Raw genomic sequence first — 26008 nt, forward strand, 5'->3', positions numbered from 1 at the left:
GAATGTGCAATATTTCCCCGCACAAAATCCCAGCAATCTTGAGGACTCCTGATTCTGCTGCTCAAAAAGTGCAATTGTTTGGGGTATCATTGGAATGATCGCAAACTCCCAAGGAAACACTGGGGACTGGAGAGGAGATGCCATGGAAACAGCCATTGTTGTTATTTATATTGGAAGTTGCTGTCTAAGGGTTTGAAAGGGTTAATGGGTAGGGTGTCATAAGCCTCACCCACTACAGTGATGCCGTATGTGGGCCAGAACAGCTTAGAATCAGGACCTTCAAGGCTGGGAGATGTGATTTTGGGGTTGTGGGCTCTGTAGGACAGTGATGGCTGCCATCCCTACCCCTCCAAACGCTGCCATCCTGAGAGGTCCAGGAAGGTGAGGGATGTGTTGGAGATGGCCCAGGTGAAATGAAGGTTGGGGTGGGGGTGGAAGGTGTTGGTGAAGTAGGTGAACTGTTCGAGATCCCTCACCTTCCTGGACCTCTGTCTCCATCTCAGGCAACCAGCTTGTAACTGATGTCCATTTCAAGCCCACCGACTCCCACAGCTACCTAGAATACACCTCCTCCCACCCACCCTCTTGCAAAAATTCCATCCCCTATTCCCAATTCCTCCGCCTCCGCTGCATCTGCTCCCACGATGAGGCATTCCACTCCCGCACATCCCAGATGTCCATGTTCTTCAAGGACCGCAACTTTCCCCCCACAGTGGTCGAGAACGTCCTTGACCGCGTCTCCCGCATTTCCCGCAACACATCCCTCACACCCCGCCCCCGCCACAACCACCCAAAGAGGATCCCCCTCGTTCTCACATACCTCCCCACCAACTTCCGGATACAATGCATCATCCTCCGACACTTCCGCCATCTACAATCCGACCCCACCACCCAAGACATTTTTTCATCCCCACCCTTGTCTGCTTTCCGGAGAGACCACTCTCTCCGTGACTCCCTTGTTCGCTCCACACTGCCCTCCAACCCCACCAGACCCGGCACCTTCTCCTGCAACCGCAGGAAATGCTACACTTGCCCCCACACCTCCTCCCTCACCCCTATCCCAGGCCCCAAGATGACTTTCCATATTAAGCAGAGGTTCACCTGCACATCTGCCAATGTGGTATACTGCATCCACTGTACCCGGCACAGCTCCCTCTACATTGGGGAAACCAAGCGGAGGCTTGGGGACCGCTTTGCAGAACACCTCTGCTCGGTTCGCAATAAACAACTGCACCTCCCAGTCGCAAACCATTTCCACACCCCCTCCCATTCTTTAGATGACATGTCCATCATGGGCCTCCTGCAGTGCCACAATGATGCCACCCGAAGGTTGCAGGAACAGCAACTCATATTCCGCTTGGGAACCCTGCAGCTCGATTGTATCAATGTGGACTTCACCAGCTTCAAAATCTCCCCTTGCCCCACTACATCCCAAAATCAGCCCAGTTCGTCCCCTCCCCCCACTGCATCACACAACCAGCCCAGCTCTTCCGCTCCACCCACTGCATCCCAAAACCAGTCCAGCCTGTCTCTGCCTCCCTAACCTGTTCTTCCTCTCACCCATCCCTTCCTCCCACCCCAAGCTGCACCTCCATCTCTTACCTACTAACCCCATCCCACCTCCTTGACCTGTCCGTCTTCCCTGGACTGACCTATCTCCTCTCCACCTATCTTCTTTTCTATCCATCTTCGGTCCGCCTCCCCCTCTCTCCCTATTTATTCCAGTTCCCTCTCCCCATCCCCCTCTCTGATGAAGGGTCTAGGCCCAAAACGTCAGCTCTTGTGCTCCTGAGATGCTGCTTGGCCTGCTGTGTTCATCCAGCTTCACACTTTATTATCACAGTGAGGAACAGTTGGCTTAAGAGAGCCATACCTAAATAGTTTGCTGTTGGTCTGCGCATGCCTCGAGTTGTTGATATTAATTATTCTCAATTCGGTGCCCCTGCTGTCTCCCAGACTGGCAAATATCTTGATTTTAAAATTTTCACCCTTGTTTGCAAATCCATGCGTGGCCCCACCACACTGATTTCATAGTCTCTGTGACAATGTCTGCCAGACCAATGTAACCTGTCATTAATGTGATGTCAGGAGACTAGTTGGACCAGGAAATGTTGACCACGGTTGACCAACCAGGCCCTGTTGCCTCCTACGCTTTGAGGATAATGGCTGCACCTTTCATTATGAGTCGTACAGTACAGTAAGCAGCCATACTCATAGAATACTGTCTCACCCCAACAAGATGTGATTGATGGGATGATACAGAGCACGGAAGGCCTGGATGTTTTACTGCTAAGAAAGTATTTAGATGTTGCCCTTAGCGCTGGCACCATGTAGCTAGAGAGGGGCTGACTCGGGTAGCTTGGTCCAATCGGGTGCCCGAGGTATCCTTGGTATAAAATACTTTTGTATGAGCATCAGATCCTCTTCCCCCTTGCAATCAGTTCCTTCCCTGGCCCTTGTTCTTCCTCTTCAGGTTCATACAGTCATAACTCACCACTGAGATCTCTATGTGCCTCTCAGTCCTTGCCACCAGTGTACCCTTCTCCCAACCATTGGCAGCCGTGCCTTCAGCTAAAGAGAGTGAGAGTGGGATACTGAAAGTACATGATCATATTGAATGGCGGTGCAGGCTCAAGTGGTCGAATGACCTACTCCTGCAACTATTTTCTATGTTTCTAATTGGACCATAACTGCTGGACATGGTCCCCCAAACACTCCTCCTTCAAAATTGATCTTAAACTTACTTGATTTTTTTATTACCAAGTTTCTGGTCGCTGGTTCTGCTGCCTTTGTCTCATCACCCAGTTTTGTCCTGATTTTATTTTCCCACGCATTAGCTGGAGATGCACTGCATTTAAGGTGCTACACAAATGCATGTTGTTGTTGGACGGCCTGCTGTCTGTCCCTGACTCATTTCACTCTGGCAGAAAGGGGCACCTTGAGGATGAGTTATTGGAAGAAGGCGAATCCCACAGTAGAAGTAGAAATTGGAGAGGGAACATTCGAAAGGCAGTTTAGAAACCTCTATCGTAGGGATAACTTGAGCCCTGTCAGGCTGAGTGAAAACCCTGAAGTGCAAATGTCCTTCTGAACATGAGGCAGAACCCTCCTACACTGCATTAGATGCCTGACAAAGCATTGTTCAGACTTAATGGGAATTGCTGGAGAATCCGAGGTAACAAAGTGTGGAGCTGGATGAACACAGCAGGCCAAGCAGCATCTTAAGAGCACAAAAGCTGACGTTTCAGGCCTAGACCCTTCAGCCGAGGCCCAAAACGTCAGCTTTTGTGCTCCTGAGATGCTGCTTGGCCTGCTGTGTTCATCCAGCTCCACACTTTGTTACCTCGTTGTTCAGACTCTCGCCTTCTTAATAGCCGCTGCCTTCTTTTGTGTTTGCACAGCGCAGAGAGATTCGACCCTCTGACTGGAACGTGGTCATCGGTTGCCGCAATGAGCACAAGGCGGCGTTATGTCCGAATCGCAACATTAGGTGGGTGCCTTCCCAACCCCCCCCCCCCCCCCCCCCCCCCCCGCGTTTTGGCAGCAACCGTTTGATTCATATCGTTGGAAAATGCAGAGAAATGATGAGTGTGCAAATGCTGAACTGACACGGGAAAGCTAATTGAACAGACAGTGAGAGACTTTGGTGCTAACTCGCTACTCAAGCTGTTGGCAATATTTGGTCCTTTGGGTATGAGATGGGAGAGCTGTCTGCCAGTATTCACTTGGCTCTAAGGTTTCCTTTTATGGGGTTGAAAGGTTTGAATGTAGGTGTTGTTGGGACAACTGCTTTTATTGCCTATCCCTTAGCAATCAAGAGACTGGAGTCGCGCATTGGCTGGGTAACATCAGCACTTTCATTGCTTTAATAGAATGTTAGTGAGCCAGGCGAGTTTTTATAATAACCATTTCATCGATTTTAGACTTTTAATTCTAGATCTCTCACTGTATTCAAATTTCACCGTCTGCTGGGGTGAGATTCGAACCCAGCCTCCCAGAATATTTCTCCGGTCTCCAGGTTACTAGTCCATGGACAATAGCGCCAGGCCCCTCAGTTTTCAGTTGCACTTCTGCACATTGGCCTGTCATGCCGCGAAACAGAGTAACCCAAACATGAAGACCCGAAATTTGGTTTTCTCTCGTTGCCACTTCAGCTCAGGACAGTTAAGTTGAGACAGGGAGTGCTACATTTGACACTGCAGAAGAAAGATGTAGGTTCAGCCTGCACACTCTCACTGCCGTCCTGGGCTGACTGTGCTAAATGTCAAGTTTGTATTGGGGTGGGAGGGGAGGAGAAGTTTATAATGTCCTACACAGTTGAACAGCACAACTTGTGAATGCCTCTAGTCAGCTTTATACTGGGTCACAGCACCAGAGGACTGATCCATTTAGCCATACCTTGGCATGTAGCCAGAACTGCAGCCATCACCATAAAACTTTTAGCCTTGATTTAACCTACACCCCCCCCCCCCCCCCCCCACGATGAGTTCAGACATGTTGGTGACCTGAGGTTCAGCAAGTCCTTACACTGAGGTCAGTAAGGACCGTGAGCTTGTCGCAATGTGTTTGACCTCAGTTTATCAGCTTGGTTAGGATCATGAAGGTCGGTCACTGACTGAATGATTGGGGAATCTTAGTCATACTCATTTGGCTCAGTTATTGAAGTAACGGAATTAACATTAAAGGACCCTCCGATTTTTAAAAAACTGGGATCAGGCAAGTCTGTGTCATTGTTCCGATCTTTCTCCATTTTCCTCACTGCAACACTGGCCCCAACCGAGCCACTGGCCCTCACTCCCTGCAAATTACAGGTGTGGAGTCATTTTACACAACAGGCAAGATAGCTCATCAACCTACACCATCTCTTCACCAAAACTGCATCCTCCTCCCCCTACCCTACATCAGCCAATCCACTTCAGGATGAGGTGTGTGTTGGTGGTCATTCAGAAAGTGAGCTCCACGTCTTTTGCCCGGTCCCCCTCCAGAGCACATTTGAAATTGGGCCTTTGACTAAACTCCTGGAAAAACTGAGGCACCTCTTCCAACAAATTTTAACAGCAACACCCCTCCACCAACCCCAGCCCCAGCAAAACTCAACAGCAAGCTGCACACATCTTGGGAACGTGATCTCAAAGGGGGACAGGTAGAGTCAACGAAACTCCTTGTTGGCACCAATGTGCCGGATCTGTCAAACTGAGGAAGGGAGTATTTAAAGAACAGGACCTCAGACTAAGCTGAAGACCCTGGGTCACTGAATGCAACGATCTCTGTGCTCTGATACACAACAGAGGTGTGGGCCAGAGAAATGCCACCCAGTGATACCTTTCTGAGGTCCTCCAAATCTGAGGGCAAAGAAGGGAGATCCACTAGCAAGGTCCTCTTCCAAACCAACATGGTCAAAATGAAGACACTAATCCAAACCACCTCTGAGATAGTAGTAACTGCTGATGGACCAAAACGTCAGCCTTCCTGCTCCTCTGATGCTGCCCAGCCTGCTGTGTTCATCCAGCTCCACACCTTGTTATCCAAACCAGCTCTACTCTACCGGGCTCGTTAGTCATATCTCTGACAACAGACTCCTGGATAACCAGTGACTCAGAGGACTGCCCATCTCTGGGCCTTCTGTCACAACAGGATTGGTTGGATATACTCCTGAAAGTATATTTGTGTGATCATTTGTCTTTTCTCAGCATTTCTAAAACTGATCATTAAATGCGTTCAAAACCAAAGGGCACTGTGGGGAGGGGGTTGGTGGTTCTGGAGTAAAGTAAACACAGTTCATCACCTGTTTTCCCATCAGGACCTGCTCCCGTCAGTGTCCTAGAAGTTAATGTCAGTTTCTGGGTCATTACTGCAGACTTGGTGAGCCCACGTTAATTTCTGAGAAGCTTGGATTGGAGTCTCTTAACACGGTAGGACTTTTGTCCAGGTGTTGGAAATCGGGCTGACCTGTCAAAAAAGAAACCCCGTGATTAAGCAGTCAACGAAATGTCTTTTTAATGGTGCTGTCCCTTTTCAGATGGAAACCTCTACGCCGTCGGTGGATATGACAGCTCCTCACATTTAGCTACGGTGGAAAAATACGATCCACAGGTAATTAATTGCACCAGTGTACCCAGGGTCGGTCCTGCCATATTCTGCGCTGGGGCCGAGACAGGGGTTTGCGCAGAGTTGGGGAACATTCATAGAAGTTCTGTTCCTCTAGATCGATCATTGTAAGTTTGCCCACACCTCATTCCCTTTACACTGTTTCTGGTCACCAATCCAGCCTCCTCTGGTCTGGGATTGGTGTCACTTTGAATTCTGGTGGTGGGAGGTTGGGAGAGATGTGCAGAGGTGACCACTACATTTAACCAACTTGCCATCAATATTGTCTAACATTAGGAAACAGCAGCTATGGCTCTGTGTGGCAGCATCCCCACCTCTGGTCCAGGAGACCTATGTTCAAGTACCACCTGTGCATAATAACATCTCTGATTTGGGAGAAATAAATCAATCGCAGCTCACTGATTACTTCTTTCTCTACCATGGCTTGACGCTGATGGGAATATTGCACCCAAAGTATAGTGGAATTGTCTGAGCCCAGGTCTCCTGTGTCTGTCTCATTAATATGGTTAACAAAGTACCCCAGTGCAGAGTCAGTGTCTACCAGTGATAGGAACTTTTCCAAAACAGAAACACACATTTCTATCATGCTTTACTGACCTCGCCAAATCCCAAAGCTGATTTATGCAAAGCAAATTCCCATAGGATAATGACCAAATAATCTCTTACTTTTCTTAATTGATACTGATTTGATTGATAAACATTAGCCTGGAAACTGTTCTGTGCAAATAAAACTGAAGACTCCCTGGGCTGTGGTTTGGCTCTGAGCTTACAGATCATGAGCGAACCTATGCTTCATTTGATACCAGCATCACTTTCACTTAGTTCACCTGCTGGTGTAGAGAGTAATTGATCAAATATGACATTGTTGGAGTCTCCTACTGAGACAAGTGAATTTACAAGTTTTCACAAATGGTGTACCTTTGTTATAAATTCTGCCCTTCATTTAGATATTGTTGCCTCCGCAATAAAGCAATTTGTAATATCATACGCCAGCAGATGTCACACTTGACTTCAGTATCCGCTGATAATAAGCGACACTGTAAAATATAATCAGTTTCTTCCACGTTGGATTTGTGTGTGCAGTGAACACACTTCAGCAGAAAGAAAAACAATTTGCTCCTGTAAAACACTTGAGACATCCCGAAATTGTGAAGGGTGTTACGTAGATTACAATTCTCTGTCAAAGACACAGCTTCCTACAGCTTGTTAATGTTTCCAGAAGGTAACCCAAATTTAACATGTACAAGTTAACAGGCTGGCAGTATGTGTAAGCATCTCTGTGTGTTATGTTATTACAGTGACTTGCACACGTTAAACTTGGGTGACCCTCCAGAAACATTAACAAGCTGTAGGAAGCTGTGTCTTTGAGAGAGAATTGTAATCTACGTAACGCCCTTCACAATTTCGGGATGTCCCAAGTGTTTTACAGGAGCAAATTGTTTTTCTTTCTGCTGAAGTGTGTTCACTGTCATGCTGTTGTGAACACAGTTTACTCATGACAGACTCGTGAAAAAAACCGAAGGACATGCTTCTTAAACCTTTACCCTGACGTGAACCTATTTCAATGCTTGAAAATGGATCCAACTCTCCAGTGGTGACAGGGCAGTGGAGGAGGCTGTAGGGAGAGAGCGTTCTGATGGGGTGGTGGTGGCAGGAGAAGGGGAAGAGGAGGAGGAGTGTCAGTCAATTCCCTCTTAAAATGGCAGTACTGACGTTCACATGATTTGTTCCATTCCTGTCCTCCATCTGCAACTCATGCCCTTCAAACTGAAGAATGGAAATATCAGTGAAAGGGGCTTAACACTGAAATGTCAAGAGCTATTTTTGAAACCGAAAAAAATGTCTAGAGTCAATTTTGCTGAAATACCTAAAGATTTAAAATATTCCTTGTGTAGTTGTATTCACAAGATTGAAAAGTACATGATAGAACATTGTAAAGCCTGGGGAGTAGTGATCATAACTAGAACAGAGGAAGAAGATTATCTCTCAATACTTTGGACCTCAATATGTTATAATAAGATAAAACAAAGACTTGTGGATACTGAGGATCTGAATCTAAAAAAGGAAATTGCTGGAGAAACTCAGCAGGTCCTGCGGCATCTGTGGAGGAAGAAACAGAGGTAACTTTCAAATCTGATGATCCTTCTTAAAGAGGGAACCAAAAAAAACTGTGAATGCCGTAAATCAAAGACCAAAGCTGAAATTGCTGGAAAAGCTCAGCACTGTCTGACGGCCTCTGTGGAGAAAAATCAGAGATAACGCTTCAGATCAAGTGACCCTTCCTCGACCTGCAGTGACTTGCTGAGCTTTTCCAGCAATTTCTGTTTTTGCTTTGCTTCTTAAAGAAGATGTTGTTTGCTTTTTTTTTCCTGATGAGTGCAACCTTTAACTGGAATTGGAACCTACAGCTGGAATGATTGTACCTGAAACACCCATGTAATGTCCTGTTTGAATGCAGCAGAGATTGAAATTTCCGGGACTGAAGTAAAATTTAGTTAATGTTTCTTACCCACATTTTACACTTACCTGATTTGCACATGAGTGAGCTACTCCCAAGTTTTTAGGGAGGGCTACGTTTTTTTCAAATGAAACTTGTGCTTTTGGACTTTCTTTTGTCCTTGTTTTAATGCTGATATCTTTGATTTTTGTCATTCAGATGTTCTCTCTGTCCCTAGCTTTCTTTGATCCAGCCAGAATACTTTCACTTCTCCAAATACCCAGATACATTTCTAGTGTTTACATGAAGGCCAGAGAACACCCTGCTCTGTTTCTCTCAGCAAAGCTGGTGATCTAAGTTCACAGCCTATTGATGAAAGCAGGTCCCAATAGAATGTTGTACATAGGGTAACAGATGTGTTGGAGGAGAGGAACTGTATGGGGACATTTCATTCTGCTTGACCTTCAAGATGTGTATTGGTTCAGCTCTCTCATTTCTTTACCTTCGATTGTGATTTGTACTTTTTTAATGTTTGTACACTGGCTGGGTCAGATTCCAACTTGGACACCGTTCCTGGCTCTGGCCAATGATGTGGAAGACGGCCTCGAACCCTGAAGGTGTGGTAGGGAGGAGCCATGTGAGATTTAATTAAAAAGAAGGTAGAATTATAGGGCTGTACAGCACAGAAACAGACCCTTCTGTCCACCTCTTCCATGCCAATCCAGATATCCTCAGGTAATCTGGTTCCGTTTGCCTGCATTTGGCCCGTATCCCTCCAAACCCTTCCTATCCATGTACCCATGCAGATGCCTTTTACATGTTGTAATAGTACCAGCCTCCACTACTTCCCCTGGCAGCTCATTCCATACATGCACCATCTTCATGAAAAGGTTGTTCCTTAGATCCCTTTTAAATCTTAACCCCTCTCAGCTTTAGCCAATGCCCTTAGTTTTGGACTCACTTACTCTAGGGAAAAGACCTTGGCTCTTCACCACCTTATTTATGCCCTGTGTGATTTTATAAACCTCTATCAGGTCCCTATGTCTAACCGTACTGTAAGGTAGCTCTCTCGTCAGAGAGAGATGACCTGTGGTGTTTAACCTGAGGGTCTCCACGCCCCAGTGAGGAGAGGGGTTGAGAAGAAGGGTCCTTCACAGTAGCCTCAGCAGATTGAGCCCCAACTGTTAGAATAGCTGGAGCTTTGAGTAGAGGCACCTTGATGAGGTGGGGAGAGGTGGGGGAAGCCCAGGGGGGTGTTTAAACGGTAAATGTTGAACACCGAGAACTATTCTCAGTGAAACTGTCATGTGGGTGAACTATCAGGATGGGCATGGATTGGCTGCTTCACTTTTATTCTTTCCATTAAAGCCAAAGGTGTATTTCACTTCAATGTCTCTTGTACCGTTGTTCCCTACTTCCTGCACTGAACCACCTTTACAACGGCTCGACTTGTTCAATTCTTTTGTGCAGACCAACACATGGACCACTATCGCTAATATGCTGAGTCGTCGAAGCAGTGCTGGGGTAGCGGTGCTGGAAGGGATGCTGTATGTTGCTGGTGGCAATGATGGAACTAGCTGTCTTAACTCTGTGGAAAGGTATAATCCAAAAACCAATACGTGGGAGAGTGTGGCACCCATGAACATCAGAAGGTATGTCTCTCTCTGCCTGTACAGTCTAAAATGTAGTGTCTTAACTCTTAATGAGACTCTGCCTCACTACAGTACAGGGCTTCGCTTCACAGTCTGGAATACAGGGATAAGGAATGGGAATAGGCAATTTAGCCTTTTGAACCTGCTCCACCATTTAACATGATCATAGTTGACCTCCTGGTCTCAACTCCACTCTCCTGCCTGCTCCCAATAGCGCTTTATCCTGCTTTTCATCAGAAACATATCTATTTGTTTCTTGAATCTGTTGATTTCCGCCTCTAATGTACTCATGCCACAGATTCTCAACCCTCTGAGAGGAGTTCCTCCTCATCTCAGTTTTGAACCTGGCTCTATCTCTCCAACCTCTTGTTGTGGACTGGCCCACAAGGGGGGAATCAACTGTTCAAGGCTCACCTTTATCGATCCCTTTTTGCATTTTGTACACCTCCATCAGATCCCCTGCCCCACCCCCCAGCCACCTCATTCTTCCGAACTCCAGCAAGTACAAGCCCAAGCTAATCAACTGCTGTTCGTGTGACAGCCCTTTTGTCCCTGGAATTAACCTCCTCTGACCTGCCTCCAGTGTCACCACATCTTTCCTCAAGAAGGGATACCGAAACTGGACACAACACTCCAGCTGTGGTCTCACCAAAGCCTTGTATAATTGTAATAACATTTCTTTACCTTTTATAATCCCAGTCCTTTTGCAATAGATGCTAGGATTCCATTTGCCTTTTCTTTTTCTATGCTGCACCTGCACACCCACTTCCTGTGATTCATACACAAGGACCCCAAGATCCCTCTGCAGTGACACACTTTTTGAGTCTGCTTCCCATTCGGATAATAATTTGCACTTTTATCTTTCTGGCTAAAATGGTCAATCTCGCACTTGCTGAGCTTTCTCTGATCGCGCTTGCTGACCTACTGATCTTTTCCAGCAACTTTATTTTTGTTCCTTGTTCCAACTACTATGTTTTAAGAAAAGCAAATAAAAATATACAAGTCTTTGCCTTCAAACATCATTTAGCGTGTGGAGGGGCCATATGCTCTTGCTCCCACCAATTTGCAAACGTTTTGAGTCTGAGTCAGAGATCCTAATGTTTCAAACACCAACAGCTGCACTTTTTAAAAAGTTTTGAGGCTGACAGAATTCAGGTAGACACAATGATCAAACCTGCTAGACAAGCCAGGGTAGGTCATCAGGCATGAGAAGGGAATCTTACATCACATAATTGTGATGCTTAAATGACGAACTGCTTTATGTTAGCCTGTTAATACCTTACCTTCAATTTTACACTGGGGAAATGTAAAGGACCATGCTTATGCAATAAACAGGCTAAAATTCTACCTCTCTGTACAGGACAGTTTTTGTTTTAAGTTGACAAAGGCAGAATGAAGGGTGAGTAGGGAAGAGGGAATTGGGACTCTCCTGGTCTATAGCAGTCTTATGTAGCAAGTGGGCTGGTATGTTCTCACTGCTCAGGCATGCTTCACAAGTGTCTGATTCATGTTCTTTAGGTTCGTATTGAGTTTGTCGTTTTGAGGGGTTCATTTCAATGAGCCTGTGATTCTGTTAGCTGCATTCCGAATGGGCTGTGGGCTGCCCTCCATTCTCTGAATGTTCAACTCCTACAATTGCCCCACGTGATCAAAGTATGTCAAATTCTGGTGAATTACCTTGGGGGAAGTGCCAGCAATATTGTAGAATTTTATAATGTCAAGGAAGTCATTCAGCCCATCCTACATGTGTCGGCTCATGTGAAGAAGCTGTCCAACCTTTGCCCAGTAACCTGGAGGCTGGTCCTACTTCAAGCACATGGCTAATTGTCTTTTGAAAGTTTTCACAGAGACAGATTCCATGAGCTTTTCAGGAGCATACTCTAGATCTTAATGAGCCTTTGGATCTGGTGTAAAGAATCTTTGAATTTCTGTTTGAATTCTTTTGCCTTGTGTTTAGACAGGGATAATGAAGGAGAAGGTAATAAATATAGAATCACAGAAAAATAGTTCAGGTGTAGACCATTCAGCCCTTTTGAACCTGCTGTACCATTCATTATGATCGTAGTTGATCATCCACCTCAATAACCTGTTCCTGCTTTCTCCCCAAACACTTGGCAGCACTAGGCGTCTCCTCTGGTCTGTACAGTACACATTTGGTGTTACCAGCTGATACTTGTAGCAGAGGGGAGACAATGGCCTAGCTGTATTATCACAGGACTGTTAATCCAGAGAGCCAGGCAACGTTCTGAGGACCCGTTTTCAAATCCTGCCAGAATAAATGGGTAGAATTTGAATGCAGAGTCTAATAGTGAAAATGAATCGAAAAACCCATCTGATTCACTAACTTCAGGGAATGAAATCTGTTCGATATGGCTTACACGTGACCCACAGCAATGTAGTTGACCATTTAATCATTTTCTGGGAAATTAGGAATTGGCAACAAATGCTGGTTTAGCCACTGATGCCCACATCATGTGAATGAAAACAAATTGCTGAATGATTTTATTTCCCTGAAGGGATTAAAACAAATAGTCAAACTGAAAGAGAAACAGAGACACTTGAGAATGGCAGCCCATCCCTAAAAGGAAGAACGGAGGTTCAAGTTTCATTCTCAGACTACACATCGCGTGGATCAATCCAAGTATTTTGACAATTTTTAGTTATGGTAGTAACAATTCTGGCTGTGAGTGATTTATTATAATTTAGACTTGGTCATATCTGACACTTATTTTTTTTTAAAACTTCATTTATGAGGTGTAGACACTACCAGCTAGGCCAGCATTTCTTGTCCATGTCTAATTGTCCAGAGGGCAGTTCATAGTCGACCACATTGCTGTGGGTCTGGAGTCACACATAGGCCAGACCAGGTAAGGATGGCAGTTTCCTACCCTAAGGGGGAATTATTGAGACAGATAGGCTTTTCCGTTGTTTAATTCCAGATTTTTCTTTTATTGAATTCAAATTCTACCATCTGCCATGGTGGGATTCGAATGGGGGTCGCTGAAACGTTAGCTGGATCTCTGGATCAGCCTTCTAGTGATAATGCCACTATGCCTTCACCTCCCATACAAATGAGAAAGAGTAGGGACAGACCACAGGTCAGGCACGATCTTTAACCCATCCCCTATTTCACACAGGATCCATGTGTGTGTCAGGAAGTCTCTCACTAGACTAGTTTTTCTGGACTGGAAACATTAACTCTCCACAAGCTGGACCCAGACCTGCTGAGTTTTTCCAGCACTTTCTATATTTATTTGAGTTTTCCAGGTGCCCTTGCCTAATATTAAATCCTCCAAATAGGCAATACTATAAATTGCTGGCTGTGTTTCGTAACGTTATCACGACAATGATAGCCGGTAAGTGCTTGCTGATATCCTAAGATTGAGAGTGGTGCTACTTGAGCGCAAACCCACCCACCCAGAGACAAATGGGCTCCTTTGCCGGGTGGCACGGTGGCTCAGTGGTTAGCACTCTTGCCTCACAGCGCCAGGGACCCAGGTTCGATTCCAGCCTCGGGTAACTGTCGGTATGGAGTTTGCACATTCTCCCTGTGTCTGCGTGGGTTTCCTCCAGGTACTCCCAGTTTCCTCTTTCAGTCCAAAGATGTGCAGGCTAGGTGGATTGGCCATGGGAAATTGCCCGTTGTGCCCAGGGGTGTTTAGGTTAGGTGGGTTAGACATGGAAAGTTAGGGGAATGGGTCCAGGTAAGATGCTCTGCAGAGGGGCAGTGTAGACTTGTTGGGCTGAATGGCCTGTTTCCACACTGTCGGGACTCTATGGAATTCTATTCTATGAAACCTTGTCATGTTCTTCCATTGCTAACAAATATGCATGTCAGGAGCGAATGCATCACTCTGTAATAGACAGTATTGTTCACCAATTGCAAAACCAGCAGTGCTGGGAAGTTTTGTATTTGGTGGCATTAGTAACTAGGGAGGAGGAGATTGTGGGTTCATATTCGAGATTCCACTACATACTCTGTTCCTTCTGAACTTTGACACTACCAGAGCACCTGAAGGAAGTCTAGACTTGACCCCAAAAGCAGGGTGGGGCGGGTTGAGAGGCAGAGAGAGAGAGAGAGAGAGAGAGAGAGTCAAGAACAATTGCTCCAACATGCCCTAGTTCAGGCAGGTGCAAAACTGCCCCATGTCACCAGCCCACAACGATGGCTGGAGAGTGCACATGATTCAGTGAAAAAGGGGGAAAACCAAATTGTTGACGGAGCGGGAAGGAACAGTTGAGCAGTGCAGTGACAGAGGGAGAATTCCAGGAATGTGGAATGAGAACCGCCAGTTACGACATGGTGGGTTCCTCATCAGACTGTACAGAGGAGAAGTGCCACGTCACACTGAGCAGCCAATCCCACTTGCGTCAGAGAGCACTGGGATGATGCATGAACAGGAGTTCGAATACAAGCACTGGAGTTTTGGATGAGTTTTGAGGTTTGTCCGAGATAGAAAATGGGATGGTAGCCAGGAATAATTGAGTCTAGTGCTAACAGGGGCCTGGATGGGGGTTTCATCAGCAGGTGAGCTGAGGCAGTGGTTTGTCATCAGAATTAGGCCATTCAACCCCGATTGTCTGTGCTGACTGAGTTCTCCAACCGAATCTCACTTCCCAGCATGTCATGGAATTGGAAGGAGGCGATACTTGATTAAGAAGGCATTTGGTCAGAATCAGGGCCAAATAGGTCCCCGAGGTTACAAACATCCTGGTTCAGCCTAAGGGATATGGGGCAAGGATGATGATTGATTTCTCTCCTCCTCATCCTTCTGATTCTTTTGGCAATCACTTGGGGAGTCCAAAACTAGAGGATATAGCGTTAAGGGGAGAGGGCAAAGATCTAAAAGGGTCCTAAGGAACAACTTTTTAATGCAGAGGGTTGTGCATGTATGGAATGAGCTGCCAGAGGAAGTGGTGGAGGCTGGTACAATTACAACATTTAAAAGGCATCTGGATGGGTATATGAATAGAAGGGTTTAGAGCGATGTGGGCCAAATGCTGACAAGTGGGACTAGATCAGTTTGGGATATCTGGTCAGCATGGACGAGTTGGATTGAAGGATCTGTTTCCATGCTGTAGAACTCTATGACATTAAATGTGTGTCCCTAGACAAATGGTTCTTCAGCTCTGGAAGCAGTCGTTCCTTTTACTTAATCTGGCGAAGCTGGTTGTGAATGTCTCGAACAAATCGCTTAATCTCCCTTCTATCTGACTCCTGTGGTTTGTGTCTCCAAAACTCTGTGATGAGCGACTTGTGATATCTATGGCAAGCCCAATTAAATTTTACAGTGAGAAAGGAAATCCAGTGGCTGCCAGCCTGACCCTGGGTGTGGAGGGACTGTCTTTTGAAGAGAGTTTGAGTAGATTAGGCATGTACTCATTGAAGCTGTATGAAACATAGAAGACTTCTACAGAACATCACAGGGTAGATGTGGTAGAGTTGTTTCCTATTGCCGAAGGGTCTATAACCGGAAGGCATAATCTCAGAATAATGGGTCGCCCATTTAAGTAAAGAAATGAAGAGGAATTTGTTTACTAAGAGTAGCGAATCCTTTACCACAGAGAGCTGTCGAGGCGGTGTCATTAAGTTTGTTCAAGGCTGAGATAGATCAGTAAGCGATTGAAGGTGATGGGGGAAAGGCAGTAGTGAAGTTATCAGATCAGCCGTGATCGCATTGAGTGACAGAGCAGACATGATGGGCTGAATGGCCTTCTGCTGCTGCTTCCATATCCTCTGGTCTCAGTCTGTCCCTGAGGGCATGGAGAGCCAGAGTTGTCAGGGTTTATCATAAACAACAGAAAAAACTGCCAGTCCCACTAAGATATTGCAAGATTCGGAAAAGATCTGAAGTGTGAGAGAAAAAGTATTTCAAACTGGAACAAACAAAATCTTTTAATGAAACTATCAGAGTTTCTTTTGGAACTTGCACGAGTCAACATTATTCTGGCTACTAGTCCTCAAGCACTAAAATATAAAGTTTATTGTTCTTCAACAAACCTTCCGTTTGTCATCTGAATAAAGCACGAAAGCCTGGAGCAAGATACTATCTCGGAGATTGCTGATATGGACTTGACGTCTTTATATACTTAGATCAAGGGGCCAGATCTAACATTATGCTCTAACTTCTGGCACAGAATCACACTTGACTGACTGATTGCACCCTCGTGGCTGGATATCGCTAAGTATTTGCTCCTTCTGTACTGTCTGCGCTTGTTTTTGCAGCGTTGACTCTACCCGTATGTGCCATCTGTGGCTCTGCTCTGTACTGAACTGTACAAACAACAAGTGCTAGCTACAGCACCACACACATTTTGAAGCAACACACGCTGTTGTAAGCTTGCCGGATCGCAGCCAATTAAAGCCAGTGAAAATGAAGACTGCAAAAAAGGTGACTTGGGCTGCTGATGTGTTTTATAACGGTCAAAATCTACTGCAAACTGTGGCCTGTGACCCTCAGTGGAGACCGTCAACCAGATTTTGGGATTGAAGGCAATAGGAACTGCAGATGCTGGAGAATCCGAGATAACAAGCTGTCTAGCTGGATGAACACAACAGGCCAAGCAGCATCCTAGGAGCAGGAAAGCTGACGTTTCAGGCCTAGACCCTTCATCAGATTTGGTGATTGCTAGAGTCACCAACGCTGTGGTACTTGGAATAATTTCTTACAGCTTGGAGACCCATTTAAATCCTCTTTTATTTCTCTGTCTCTGTGTGGATGTGGCCTAATGGACTGCCGCTCTAAGACCCAGTAGCTGCTGGGGAAAAAAGGAAAGCATTGAGGTCTCTTTGTTGTTCCCTTGGGCAAAGCCGTACCCTTTTTGATCATCTTCCCCCCCCCCCCAGTGCTCAGCTCCTGTTCCCTGCCCCGAACACTGGGCTCACTGTTAAGGCCCCACCTACAGCTCTCATTTTTCACACTGGATCGTACAGAGTCGGAGACATTAAGATGCAGTCTCACCAGGTAAAACACCGCAGAGCACTGATATGGAGAAACACTGAACGTAGGAACGCAGATTTCCCCACTGTGGGAGTGCTGCACTGTCGTCTTTCAGATGAGGTGACAATAAACTGAGACCCCTCGAGTTAGGTGAATAGATTGTGTGGCACAGTTTGACACAAAGCAGATGAGTTCTCCTCTTGCTCTGGCTCATGTTTATGCTATAGTCAAAACCACAGGACCAGGTGAGTTATTTCATTGCTGCCTGTGAACCTAGTGTGTAAACTGACAGCCACGTTTCCCTATGTTACAACAGTCACTCCACTGCTTCATTACCCAGGAGATACTTGCAACATCCTGCAGTGATGTAAAAACACATATCTATTCTCTTACATTTGATAGTGAGATACCCAAGAAACACTTTTCCTTGCTCCAGTTACCTGGCTAAAATTGATGAATTTACACCAGAGAGAGTGATCCAAAAAATTCTTCCTCCTGAGATGGCTGGTCATAGTTAATTATGCTCTTCATTTGCAGGTAGAAATCTGCTGGGGGAAAAGCATTTTAAGCCTAAAGAGTAGCACACAAATTCCTTTTAGATTAGATTCCCTACAGTGTGGAAACAGGCCCTTCGGCCCAAGAAGTCCACACCGTCCCTTGAAGCATCCCACCCAGACCCATCCCCCTATAACCCACACACCCCTGAATACTACGGGCAATTTAGCATGGCCAATCCACCTAACCTGCACATCTTTGGACTGTGGGAGGAAACCGGAGCACCCGAAGGAAACCCACGCAGACGTGGGGAGAATGTGCAAACTCCACACAGATAGTCACCCGAGGCTGGAATCGAACCCGGGTCTCTGGTGCTGTGAGGCAACAGTACTAAGCACTGAGCCACTGTGCCGCCCTAAACGTTATGTCAAATCTTGTGGTTTACAGCTGTCATCGATTGTTATCCCCACCGTACATGACCTGATCCTACAGCGTATTTCTCCCTGTGTTCAAGAATAGGAGAAGATTCAAGACCCAAATTGAAGATTTGACTGTAGGAGTTGGGATGCTATGTTGAGGTTTTAACAGGACATTGGTGAGGCCTCTTCTGGAATACTGTGTCTGGTTCTGGTTGCCCTGTTATAGGAAGGATATTATTAAGCTGAAGAGGGTTCAGAAAAGATTTATCAAGATGTTGCCTGGAATGGAGGGTTTGAGTTATAAGGGGAAGCTGAATGCCCTGAGACGACTTTCACCGGAACACAGGAGGTTGAGGGTTAACTTAGAGGTTTATAAAATCATGAGGGGTATAGATAAGATGAATGGCAGGTGTCTTTTCCCTAGGCTGGGGAATTTCAAGACTAGGGACATGTTTTTAAGGTGATTTTAAGATTTAAAAAGGACGATAGGGACAACATTTTTATACACAGAGTGGTTCGAGTGTGTGGAATGAACTGCCAGAGGAAGTAGTGGGTGTGAGTGGGCAATTACAATGTTTAAAAGACACCATGAATAAGAAGAAATGTGTGGAGGGCTTTCGGTCAAACACAGACAGGTGAGGGTAGTTCAGTTTGGGATTATGGTCGGCATGGATTGTTTGGACCACAGGGTCTGTTTCTATGCTGTACTGCTCTATGATGCACAAATGTGTAGGTCTGTAAACCAGATGATAGGGTTAAGACTCACCTGGGTTTTTGAAGATCACAATTTAAGCCTGCACAGTCCTTCTTTGCCAATCTGTGCAAATCAAATATTGAATCTGCTTCCATTGCCCCCTTTCGTCCGTGCATTGCAGCTCACAACAGTTCATTGTCTTTACAACATTTTTGCTTGTGCAGTCTCTGATTAGACTACTGATCATTCTACCAGTGACTCTAAATTGGAGTCCAACAGTTCTTTAACCAATCAGTGAGTGGCACAGCCACCCACTGAGGAGCAGCTCATCACAACCTTAAGGGCAACTAGGCATGAGCAACAACTCTGACCCATCTTGCAATGCTCACATTACTTGAATAAAGGCACGGTGCCTCACAGCGCCAGGGACCCGGCTTCGATTCCAGCCTCGGGCAACAGTCAGTGCAGAATTTGCACATTCTCTCCGTGCCTGTGTGGGTTTCCTTTGGGTGCTCAGGTTTCCTCCCACAGTCCAAAGATGTGCAGGGTAGATGGACTGGCCATGGGAAATGGCCCGTAGTATTCGGGGATGTGTAGATTAGGTGGGTTATAGAGGGATGGGTCTGGGTGGGCTGCTCCAAGTGTCGGTGTGGGGTGGTTGGGCCGAAGGGCCTGTTTCCACACTGTAGGGATTCTATATATTTAAAAAAAGAAATTAATATTAGACCTATTGTGATCCATCCTCAAGGCACCCCAAACCCTGAGAACCATTTTTGATTCTGGTTTAAAAAAAAATTCCATCTGCTCAGTGATGCCCTGTTTCCAGAGGGAAATCTGTCTTCCTTACCAACATTCCTTGGAATTATTTTTTTTCAGGTGCACAGACCTCCAAAATAGTGCGTGCCTACAGCTTCCAAAACAAGACATCAGTGCTTGGAATGGCCTCCAAGTGACCGTGCAGCATGGAGGGAATGCTGCTCCTTGCCTGGTCTGGCCTACAGCAATGTGGTTGACTCTGGCTTGCTTGGCTAGTTCAGTGGACCATCCAATCAGTTCAAGGGCAACAAGTACAACATTATTATTCCACTAGTAAATAAGCGAAATAGGTTATAATTTTGAGTCATAGATTCCCTACTGTGCAGGTAGAGGCCATTTGGCCCAATTAACCTGCACCAACCCTTCGAAGAACATCCCACCCCACTACCCTATCCCTGTAACCCTGCATTTCCCATGGCTAACCCACCCAGCCTGCAGATCCCTGGACACTCTGTGCAATTTAGCATGGCCAATCCACCCAAGCTGCTCATCTTTGGACAGTGGGAGGAAACCCACACAGACATGGGGAGAATGTGCAAACTGCACACAGTCACCAGAGGTTGGAGTTGAACCCAGGTCCCTGGTGCTGTGAGGCAGCAGTGCCTATCGCTGTGCCACCCTTGTGGATTCTGGGTACAATCCACACATAGAAATCACATCCTTTGTGGGTATCTAGCATCTTGGTACTCGAGTGGTTGTGTAGTAAGGCATTGTTCCCACTGAGAGTCTCACGGAACATGTGTGCGGGTCAGAAATGGGGTGACCTGGGTATGGGTGCACTTTGGTGTTGGAGTACTCATGTGACTCAGTGCTGGGAGTAAAGTTTGAGCTCATCTTTGGACCCTCCAAATGTCATTAATGTTAGCAGTGTTTCCTCTGCTTCTGTGCATTAGCAGTGAGCTCTTTCAGGGATCAGCACAGGAACTTCCTGGCTCAGAAGATGAGAGTTAGAAGTGGCTTTCAGAGGGGAGGTATCTCTCAGTTTGTTTACATTTTTTCTGCTGTTTTTATTCTCTTCAGGAGCACGCACGACCTTGTAGCAATGGATGGGTGGCTTTATGCGGTTGGTGGCAATGACGGGAGCTCCAGCCTTAATTCCATTGAAAAATACAACCCTCGCACCAACAAATGGGTGGCAGCTTCGTGCATGTTCACGCGACGGAGCAGTGTGGGCGTCGCTGTTCTGGAACTACTGAACTTCCCCCCTCCATCGTCTCCCACTCTCTCAGTTTCTTCAACCAGCCTCTAACATCCGAGTCCAGCCAGGCCTTAACCTCACGATGAACACAGTCCTTTACGAAGCAGCCAGTTTTCTCTCCCTGGGTTCATGACAAGGGAGCCCTGGGTGCTGTTCCTCCTGTTCAACAAGAACGAAAACAGGGGACCTAGGTTGGACCTCAAGTGGCGAGTATTCTGTGAGCAATTTGCCAAAAAACAGGGGCAGTGTCTGATTGAACAATAACAGTGCACACGCCCACCTACAATGATCTGGTCACACAACATAAAGGGTGTCATTTGAGGCCAAGGAGTCAGGTTTGAAACTTCCACTGTTCATGTGGAGATGTTGTGTTTCTTTGAAACTCTGTCTCTCTCTGTCTCTCTCTGTCTCTCTCTGTCTCTCTCTGTCTCTCTCTGTCTCTCTCTCTCCCTCCCCCTCCCCCCCCCCCCCCTCCTCTCTCTCTCTCTCTCTCTCTCTCTCTCTCTCTCTCTCTCTCTCTCTCTCTCTCAAGAACAACGCTGCCAGAGTGTTGGAAATTTTGGCAAATGCCAGAGTTTCTCCATAACTCAACACATCTCCATCGGGAAAACGCAGGCTGTTATTTCTGGAATTTTATCCCACGGTTGTCATCGGTATTTTCACGGCATGATGCACGTTTCTTTAATTCCAGTGAAAATAAATGACAGCCCACTGTCAACCATAAGGCCTCCACAATGGACACTGACCACTGTCTTTGAGCCCCTCTCCTCCACAACACTACTTTTAATAACTTTTTTTGTTGAAACCTTTCTCTGTTATCTTCAAGGCTATGTAGCATTACAGATTGTACAACATATCAACTCCTTCCTGAGAACCTTGGTACACCCAAGTTAGAAGACAGCAGTGCACAGGAAATATGACAAAGAGAGTTTAACAGCCGGATAGACCTAATTATTCCGCATCTTTTTGTACTGACCAACAAAAATAATTCAGAAATCGATTGCATACCTCGTACTTTTGGTAAAATATAATCTCCAGGAGATTCTACTGTAGCACTTGCATTTTATCGCTCAACTTGTACTGTCAATGAGAAGTTACTGCTGACCAGAGGTGATAATATATGTTTAATTTAACTTTTATCTTTTAAATGTGAAGTGTGTTGACTTTTTATGCATTTGAATTTTTTTTTAAAACTTGGTTTATGTTTCTGTGTATTTTACTTAAGTTATTGTTTATCTCTGGTCAGGGAATTGTTGCCAGATAGAAGGGCAGTGTGAAGATTTTGGTATCAGAGATAATGGGAACTGCAGATGCTGGAGAATTCCAAGATAATAAAATGTGAGGCTGGATGAACACAGCAGGCCAAGCAGCATCTCAGGAGCACAAAAGCTGACGTTTCGGGCCTAGACCCTTCATCAGAGAGCTCTCTGATGAAGGGTCTAGGCCCGAAACGTCAGCTTTTGTGCTCCTGAGATGCTGCTTGGCCTGCTGTGTTCATCCAGCCTCACATTTTATTATCTTGAAGATTTTGGTTGCTGATTTTATGGGGAAGGTAAGGATTGGGGATTAATCCAAGAAACATTGAGAGTAAGGCTTTCTTCCCAAATTTCTGTTCAGTAGCATGGACGGTATGTAATAATGAAATATTACACAGTTTACATTTTTTTTTTGGTTGTGGCCCATGCTACTTCTGTTACTCATGCTACCATGTCCTTTTGGTAATATGTTCTTGTGTGTTCCTCTAGCAAACCCAGTGTCACATTAAAAGCTACTTTCTTTAGGGCAAATGTCACTGTTTCAGGTGGCTCCTCAGTGTGTGTATAACCGCACCGGCACGTGTATGCCTACAATTCACATCATGTAAACAGGTGTCAGTATTTTACGTTTTCTCACTCTTCTGTAACTCAACAGACTCCTCCAAGTTCTAGAGACGGGCGATTGAGTACTGAGGGGGTAAGTCAATGAGAATAATGTCAAATGAGACAGCTCTTGTTACCCCCACCCCCACCAAGCTAGGGCACTGGAAAGCTTGTCCTGCTGCTGACTTCTGTGTGGGCCGCTAGGTTGAGGGCAGCATCCGATTGGACTGCGACGGTCTTGTAGTTAAATAGCCTGCCAAGTGGGGAGTTGGTGGGGAGATGGGCGGCATTGGTGTTCCATATGTGCTGACATGAATTTGGCAGCATTTTGTAAGAAACCCCTCGTCTTGCATCAGTTTAACTGAGGATGTAATGGTGGCTGATCGAGTGAGGACAACCCCTTTGTTCTAGCACTACTCTCGATCACTATCGTCAGGTGCTGGTGAGCCATCTGTATCTGAACTTTGACCCTCCAGGTGCCAGTAGATTATTGGATTGAATAAAGCAGGTCAACTGACTAGAAGTACTCAACTTTGAGAGTAGATTCACCAATCTGTCTCTCTTTTCTGTCTCTCTCTCTCTCTCTCTCTCTCATATATTAGGGAGCGGCTACTCCTCAGATAAAACTTAAATTGGCGACACATAGAACTAACTGCTGAATAGATTATATCTTTCCCCATCCCATTGCTCATCAGCAACAGCCAATTCCACCTACTTTCCCCTTGTTCTTGCAGTAGCCTGTCATCTGTCCATACAGTAAATGTAAAATAGAGAAACCTCCCATACTGGGTTACACTTAACAATAATAAATGAACCAGCTAGCATGTAAATAATTGCAAAAGTAAATCCAGGAAAAGTATATTTCCAACAAAACAGTCTCTTTGTTGTACAAAATATGGTTGTAAAAGAGATTTGATTTTGGGTTTTACATCAATTTTCACCATAGTTTCTAACAAAATTATTGTCAGTTTTGAAGCTCGATCTTTTCAGTACCAAATAACACAGTTAATATGGGTTTGAAGTTGTTGAATTCTAAATGTTCATGTTTCTCTTTTTTTCCGTTTCACAATAGGTTTCTGAGGATGTACTAAATCAAACCCTCTAGAATATTGTGCCAGATATCCACACAATGATTTGTCCAGCCTCTAACTTCAGTGACCCAATTTGTCTCTGTTATGGACCCCGGCCTCCACATAAAATATTCTTTGTCCAACATGGTTCAACACACCTGCATTGTGTAATAGGACTCTTATATAATTGAGATTTATTCTTTTTAATTCCTATGTTTTTTGCTCAAATATGAATGTGTTATGCCACTTTTGTTTTTTTACTGTTTCTATCCTGGATATATTGCATCGATCCCCTTGATTGGAACAGTTGGATTATCCAAACACAAGCTGTTCTTGCGATAATTGAACCCATTTCCAACCAGTCTCCAGCCTTGGGAAAACATTGGCCAAGTTTCGGCTAGCGCTAAGTAGGTTAATCCTTTTAACTTTGTCATTTGTGAACGGACTTACAATACATTTCTTCAGAAAAAAAGACATATATTTAATTTAATAAGAGGCTTCACCGTAAGAAATGGAAAATGTGTACATCATCTTTTTAGCTCTTAGCAGAGCTGTTATTAAATGAAAACCAATACTTATATCCCTCTTTCAGTCAGATAGTTGGGAATCTACATGTGCACTGCAAAGTGATTTAGAATTTGTTTGAGTGAACGTGTAAGAGAAGAATTGTGGCTATTTTTGGATATAGTTTTGCAGTCATGATGTTTACCTGTCAATTACTTGCAACATTTGCCTTGTCCCTTCAGGGCCAGCTTCAATGTAGCACTTCTACTCCCATCTCCCCACATTCAAAATCAAAGAAGAATTACTTGCTTCGATGAGCAAAACAGTCCCTCGCTGGCACAGGGAGCTGGGTTTCGAGTTAGTTTGTGCAAGATGGTTAGGCACGCTACAACAAAGATACAAATGCACAAACTTGTAGGTCTTCAAAATAGTTGATCCTGATTTATTTTTCTGAGATTACAATTCATGAACTCTGTGTATGTGTGTGTGTGTGTGTGTGTGTGTGTGTGTGTGTGTGTGTGTGGTTTTTTTTGTCAATTTGGTTAAACAGACCTGAACAGAATCTAGTGCAATTGTTTTTGTTTTTATGTATGCTGGTATGAAGAAAATGACATGTTTGAACAGGGTGGGTGAAGCATCGTGGGTTTATTTTAATTTACAGTTAATATATGTGAAGCCTCTTGCTTATTTATATGTAATTTATGTTGGCATACTTGTGTGAAATGTTTTCATTACCTTTGCACTATACTTTACAACAAAATCAGCAATACAAAATACTGTGTAAAATAAATGTTTTTTTCCATCATTTAGTGAAGTTTTTTTTTTAAATGTGCAGAGAACTGCCAAAGTTTTGCACTGACTAACAGCAAAAGCAGACCAACATGTTTGAGAGTTGGGTTGGGTTTCAGCTCAGAATACTGGAACAGAACATTTTCCTCCCCGTTGAGTTCTGGACCTAGTTACTCTGGGACATAATGCCATTGGGGGCAGGCAGTTGTATTACAGTTGTCCTTCACTATGGATGTATTAGCAGGATTGTTGGTTTGATAAGCAATCAGTTTGGAGAGCACACTCCCTGACAGTTGAGTCCCAGAGTGGGATTCGAAACCAGAACTTCTGAAGAAGTAGGAACACAACCCGCTTTGCTATCAGACCTCTGCCATCTGATAGACCAGCCCATTTAACGAGGAGGAGAGGATACTGAAATAACTCCACAGGGACCAGTATCCAGTCACCAAGTTACCCTTCATTTACATGTGTATTCTACTTGATACTGATCCAACTCCCACAGAGCCAGCTCTTAGAGTGAACAGAACGTCCAACACTCCTGTTTATATCTGTCAACCAGGGCTCCCTGATTGGGGCTATTAATCTAGTCCAATCAGGGTACTCCTATTCTGTGCAGTCTACCTGGCTACAATCACGACAGAGGGTATGGGATAAAATTTCCCACAAGGAATTGTGTGCATGGCAGAGAGATCGTAACCATTTGGCAGGCAAGTGGATACAATGTGGCCATGAGGACGTGCTGTTGGATACTGTCCATTGGTGAATAGGGTTAGCTTTCTTTTAGATCCTGAGTCACATAATCCATCATAAGTCTTCCATTATCTATGACCTCCTGAACTTACATGCCACCAAGAGCTAGCAAAACTGCTACCAGCAGAGGAAAGAGATAACAAGGAGTTAAGCTGGATGAACACAGCAGGCCAAGCAGCATCAGAGGACCAGGAAGGCTGACGTTTCGGGCCCAGACCCTTCTTCAGAAATGGGAGAGGGGGAGGGGATTCTGAAACAAATAGGCGTAGAGGGGGA

General features: G+C 45.2%; 1 protein-coding gene across 5 annotated transcripts in view; it reads left to right on the plus strand.

Annotated features, from left to right (window-relative positions):
- klhl17 (kelch-like family member 17) overlaps positions 1-24968 on the plus strand; it is a 78073-nt gene extending 53105 nt beyond the window's left edge. For 4 of the 5 annotated variants that reach the window (XM_048561297.2, XM_048561298.2, XM_048561300.2 and 1 more), the window contains 4 exons: positions 3402-3490; positions 6020-6093; positions 10016-10197; positions 20583-22099. In XM_048561297.2, coding sequence (XP_048417254.1) covers positions 3402-3490; positions 6020-6093; positions 10016-10197; positions 20583-20811 — 574 coding nt within the window. In that variant the 3' untranslated portion in view covers positions 20812-22099. Of the gene's footprint in view, positions 1-3401; positions 3491-6019; positions 6094-10015; positions 10198-20582; positions 22100-23691 lie in introns of those variants that run through there. The other variant, XR_009442757.1, reaches the window with a different exon arrangement.
- The last annotated feature ends 1040 nt before the right edge of the window (positions 24969-26008 follow it).

This window comes from Stegostoma tigrinum, chromosome 28, assembly GCF_030684315.1.
Source record: "Stegostoma tigrinum isolate sSteTig4 chromosome 28, sSteTig4.hap1, whole genome shotgun sequence".
Taxonomy (NCBI): domain Eukaryota; kingdom Metazoa; phylum Chordata; class Chondrichthyes; order Orectolobiformes; family Stegostomatidae; genus Stegostoma; species Stegostoma tigrinum.